This window comes from Podarcis cretensis (genome assembly GCF_951804945.1).
Source record: "Podarcis cretensis genome assembly, chromosome: 8".
Lineage (NCBI taxonomy): Eukaryota > Metazoa > Chordata > Lepidosauria > Squamata > Lacertidae > Podarcis > Podarcis cretensis.
Window position 1 is genome coordinate 26,653,020 of NC_137177.1, and position 5,663 is coordinate 26,658,682.

Genomic DNA, 5,663 nt, shown 5'->3' on the forward strand with positions numbered 1-5,663 from the left:
CAAGGAGTTATTCCACAACTGTTGCTGTCACTGTGGCAGCAGGCAATGCATTTCTTGGAGGCTGGACCGGCTGCCCTGGTGGATTCTGCCGCCTGAGGCGCTTGCCTCACCTTGCCTCATGGGCGAGTCGGACCTGAGGCTCGAAATGTTTTGTCCCATTCATGCCTCGTCCTCGTAGAGACCTAACCTGGAGCATCATAAACCAGCCACACCACCAGCTCTTCCCTCCATTACGTCCTTGGACCAGAGGCGGATTTAGGGCAGCATGACTGGTTCCACAGCACTGGGCACCCAGCCTAGCGGGTGCCACAACTATAACGTAGTGAATTGAACAGAGGACATGCCGAGAGGGTGGGAGGTGCCGAATTTTGAGCCAGCAGAGGGGACTGCTGATATTTGAAAGACTGAAATCCGGCCCTGCTTGGACCACAGTGCTGCTCCCGGTCGGGGAATCCTGGGGATGGGGAGCCTCTTCCTCCACCCCCTCCTCCCTTCACAATTCCTTTTCCGTAGAGGACTTTGGAAGGGCAGGGTGGGCGGAAGGAGGAGGAGGGGGAGGAGGGGGGAGGCACCTGCTGGTTACGCATCAAGAGCCCCAGCGGTGCTGTCTATTATTATTGTTGTTATTTTGCATACATTCCCTTTTTTATGAATGGAATTCTCCAGCTTTACTATGCCACACGGCGCGCGCGCGCCCCTATCCTCTGCAGCCAGGTGATTGGCTCCCGCCGCCCATTGACGTCACCCGGGAGAAAGACATGCGAAGTGAGGAGCCGCCCCAGCCCCAAAGCCTGAAGTGTGAGTCACCCTCAAAAAGGGGGCTTGTTCAAGTATAACTCCGCGCTTCTCCTTGCCAGTCTGCCTGCCAGCCAGCCTCGCTGCTCTTCGGATTGCAGCTGCAACGGAGCCTGCAGTCCGCAGCCCTCCTGGTATAGGAGGACCGCGGGCATCTGCATTGAGAGAGGCGGATTCCTTGTCCTGCAGCCACCCAATCGGACGCGCAAGGCAGCGGACCCCCCTCCCCTCCATCCCGATTGAATGTGCAGCCTCCTGTTCTGGAACATCACCCGAGGTAAGTGCCGCCGCCACCATCGCCGCCCTCCGCTTTTCCGCAGTATTTGACACGCTCAGGACAGACCAGCTTCTCTGCATCAAAGCCCCTTTCCCAATGCAAAAGGTGAGACCCCTCCCCCCCCAATCCATTTAAAAATTAAGCCTTAGAGCTGCAATCCTCTATGCCTTTACCTGGGAGGAAGCCTCAGTGAACTAAATGAGACTAACTTCTGAGTAGACCTGGACAGGGTTGCAGACATGCCATACATTTAAAGGACACCCCAAAATAGACTCCTGGGAACTGTAGTTTGTTAAGGGTGCTGGGAATTGTAGCTCTGTAAGGGGTATGGTGTGCATGCATTCCTAGTCCCCCCCCCCGGGGAAAGAGAGGAAGGGGTTTAGAAGCACCCAAACCTCTGTCTCACTTTCTCACCCACATATAGCATTCCCCACCGTAGCCCTGTCTCCAGGAAGCAAACCAGAATGTAGCTCTGCAGTGTGAATTTGGGGGAAATAATTTCTAATAGACAACTGCCTGAATTTTACTAGGCTCGACATGGCATGATGACCAAATAGACTCAAGTGTTGGGGGTTAGTACAACAGACAAGCAAAGAAGAAAAGGGAGCAAAACCGGGTCTTTGGCATATGTAATAGCAATGTCAGCTCCGTGGCAAAGGCTGAGATGAGCAGGCTGCTGCCAGACCTTACAAATCCACCGGTGATGCTTTTGGTGCCAAAAGACTGTAATCAGCCTAAGAGTTGTGCTGTAAGGCATCATTGCCGTCTTACAGTTTTCCATTATAGAGTCTTGCGTAAACTTTGGGGAAAGTCGGTGATTTGAGAGAGCTCAGTCTGTGTGTGTTTTGGGCAAGGGAGGGGGTGAAGTAAGGAAGGAAGGAAGATTATTGCCAGGTACGCAGTGATGATGTAATCTGGGGAAGCGTACGTTGACCAGAAACAATAGTGGCATTTTGTTTACTATCCTTTATCTTCATGGCTTTATTTGAGAAAAAAGAAAGGAGGGCTGGGGGGGGGGGGGGGAGAGAACGAAGGCAAACAATGACAGGCCCTTGCCAGAAATATCCCATCCAGAGACCATAGATAAGAAGCATGCAGCCATCACGTGCAACAGGGATGCATTTTGATGGGCACTCCTACCACCAGCAGCAAACCTCAGCACTGAAAGGCAGCCTGTTTGCCTCTGCCTTGATTCCCAGCACCATAAAGGCTGGAGTTGGTTCTAAAAACCCCACCCACCTCCATCAACACACACCCCCCCCCTCTGGTCCCCAGACACTTACAAATGCCTGCCGATTTCCATCATGTCTCAGAGGACGCTAAGTGGGTGTTTTTGTGCCACTGCAGGTCATCAGAGGACAGCATGAAAGAGGAGGTGCGCCTCAATGCCACTGAAGACCAGCAGCCCGGCTGGTTCCTGCCCAGCAATGGCAGCAGCAATTCCCTGTATCTCTCTGAAGCTCCTCCTCCTCTTCCCTTGAATCCTTGGGACGTGGTGCTTTGCGTTTCCGGGACCATCATCTCCTGCGAGAATGCCATTGTGGTGGCCATCATTTTCTACACCCCTGCCTTCCGGACTCCGATGTTCCTCCTGATCGGGAGCTTAGCCACCGCAGACCTGCTAGCCGGCTTGGGCCTCATCTTCCACTTTGCCTTTGTTTACTGCATCCAGTCCCAGGTGGTGAACCTCATCACGGTGGGCCTCTTGGTGTGCTCCTTCACCGCCAGCGTGGGCAGCCTCCTGGCCATCACCATAGACCGGTACCTGTCCCTCTACAATGCGCTGACCTACTATTCGGAAAGGACGGTGACCCGGACGTACATCATGCTCATCATCACCTGGGGGGTCTCTATCTGCTTCGGACTGCTGCCCGTCATGGGCTGGAACTGCCTGAAGGACGACTCCACCTGCAGCATCGTCAAACCCCTGACCAAGAACAACCTCATCATCCTCTCCATCTCCTTCTTCATGGTCTTTGCCATGATGTTGCAGCTCTACGTGCAGATCTGCAAGATCGTCTGCAGGCACGCACAGCAGATTGCCCTCCAGAGACACTTCTTGGCCACTTCGCACTACGTCACCACCAGGAAAGGCATCTCCACCTTGGCTGTCATCCTGGGGACTTTTGCTTCCTGTTGGCTCCCCTTTGCCATTTACTGCCTCCTTGGAGATTACACGTACCCAGCTCTCTACACCTATATGACAATACTCCCGGCTACCTACAATTCCATGATCAACCCTGTGATCTATGCCTTCAGGAACCAAGAAATCCAAAAAGTGTTGTGGACTATCTGCTGCGGCTGCATTTCTTCCACCATGCCTTTCCGGTCCAGATCTCCCAGTGACGTCTGAGTCATCCCACTCCTAAGGATCCTGCGCTGCTCAAAGACTAATTCGCAAAAATCCTTTCCCCCTCCTTCATTTCTCCCCTTCCCAAGGTCCTTTCCCTTATGTGAGTGAACTTGCCGTTTTATCTTTTTATTTATTTTTCACTTAGGGAAAGAAGAGAGAAATATATATCATTTATTTTTTTAATCCATACATTAAAAAACAAAACACAAACGTGTTTCGGACAGATTGGTGTGTGTGTCTGTGTGTTTGCGTGTGTGTGTGTGTCTGTGTCTGTGTGTTAGTTACATGTTCAAAATCTGATGTCAGTTGTTTGTTTGAGATCTTTGTAATGCATTATTTTCTTAAATGGGAAGAAACCTCAAGACCTTTTGACCTTGCTTTTTGAGTTCCTACAGCCTTAATTACCTCAGATCTTCAGAAAATATTTTTCTACATTTAAACAAATTCCATTGTATCCCCTTCTCCATCTTTTATTTCTCCCACCCCACCCAACTGATGGAAGAAGAGAGAGACCCGAAATTCGCCAGCTTCTAAAATAAATGTACACATTATTTATTTGTATTTTCCAGATTTTAGAAACAAAATAGATTTTCCCCTGTTCTGTATTTTGCTGCCCTCTGGTGTTCGTTCTGTTTTAATGCACATAAAAATACGAAGGTGGGGGAAAAGGGAGAGAGGAGGATTATTTTGCATGTCTAGCAAAGCCAGTATTAACAAATGGAATGTATAACTATTAGCTATAAACAATGTGAGTTGAAAGAGATTAATATGTTGCTAAGGCTACAATCCTAGACACATTTACCAGGGAGCAAGTCCCACAGAACCCAGTGGGACTTACATCTAAGTAGGCATGCCTAGGATTGTGCTATCATGAACCTCAGAGGTAATACTCTAAAATAAGTGATTTAAGGATCACAGTCATTGCACTAGAAACTGTCATGCACAGGAGGGGGGGGGGCATTTCTGACTACGGGGAAACAGAACAGCCAACATTGAAACCATGGATCACATAGTCTATAAATCAACCTTTCTCAACCTGGTGCCCTCCGGATGTTGTTGGGCAAAAGCTCCCATTGTCCCAAGCATTGGCCATCTAGGGGTTTTTTTGTCGAGTAACATCCAGGAAGGGGCTGGGGCAAGCTGATCTATATACTGTATTTCCTCCCCTGCTCCTCTGAATTTGCACAAATCCTGGCAAGGAAATTAATGTAACAAGGCACTTTTGGAAATCTGATGTTTTTACTACTGTGTTGCAGAGCAGCTTATAGAAAAGGCTCTGTATGAGTTGAGAAGTACTGTACACTTTTGTTTACAGCCATCAGAGAAATAAAGATAATTTTGTGATACATGTGGCTGCCTGCTGCTTTTGGGGGGGTGTGGTTGTTGTTTTGCAGATGGCAGAGGTTGTTCCAGGGCCAGCTGCAGAGACTGAAAGAGCTCCTGTGCTGAACTCTGTGCGTTCTCACCCCTAAACCTGTTGTTTCCCCCTACCTTGCACCCACAAACAGCAGCCTGTTTAGTCATTTCAGGTTGAAAACACCTTGACAGCAAAAACTCATTTTGGATATGAAACTCTGGGAGTTGAGTCACAGCAAATACCAGCAAAGTATTGCCACAACCCTCCTGCACAGAGCTATTCTTGTCACTGAGAATGTAGGTATTACATGCAAAGACAGTGGGGCATGTTGTTAATTTCAGATCTTCATTTTATGGTCTTATGGGCCACGAACAAGATCCCTTTTAAAAAACAGCCGTGTGTGTTACTTCAAGCTGTGAAGCACACAACTAACATGGCCCTTCTCTTCCCCAAGTAGTATCTGGGGTTGCCAACGTGGTGCCCACGGGCACACATGCACACCCCCCCCCCGAGGCCCTCCCCACGCTTCTTCCCACTGAAGACTTCAAACTGACATCCCACTAGAGCTAACAGAACGGGTAGTGGGGTGTGCTTTGTTGTGGTGGGGTGCCCACAACAGTCCCTCTGGCTTGCAAAGACCCCCACAAGATCTAAAAGGTTATGGGACCTCTGCTTCACAACTACTTGTTCACCCCTGCTATGATCTTGTTCACCCCTGAAGGGGGAAAGAAATCCTTTCAGCATGTGCAGTTTTCATTTAAGACTCTCTCAAATCATAGCATTGTGGTGACGGTAGTTTACTTCGGCCACACAAAACCACATGGATTATATCCAATGCAGCACTGAGTAACTTGTTCCAGCAATGCAAATATTTGCATGTG

At 49.4% G+C, this 5,663-nt stretch overlaps 1 protein-coding gene across 2 annotated transcripts; it reads left to right on the forward strand.

The window, feature by feature from the left end:
- The first annotated feature begins 692 nt into the window (after positions 1 to 692).
- On the forward strand, positions 693 to 4,773 carry GPR3 (G protein-coupled receptor 3). 2 transcript variants are annotated; one of them, XM_079989083.1, is made up of 2 exons: positions 693 to 1,072; positions 2,420 to 4,773. In XM_079989083.1, the coding sequence occupies exon 2, from the start codon at positions 2,436 to 2,438 to the stop codon at positions 3,423 to 3,425; it is 990 nt and encodes a 329-aa protein (XP_079845209.1). In that variant the 5' UTR covers positions 693 to 1,072; positions 2,420 to 2,435; the 3' UTR covers positions 3,426 to 4,773. The 2 variants fall into 2 exon arrangements, with proteins under 2 accessions (XP_079845209.1, XP_079845210.1); XM_079989084.1 differs by lacking the exon at positions 693 to 1,072 and adding an exon at positions 1,085 to 1,177.
- The last annotated feature ends 890 nt before the right edge of the window (positions 4,774 to 5,663 follow it).

Bases quoted from the DNA above. Each gene is read 5' to 3' on its own strand.
- GPR3 (XM_079989083.1), top strand. From the start codon at position 2,436: ATGAAAGAGGAGGTGCGCCTCAATGCCACTGAAGACCAGCAGCCCGGC.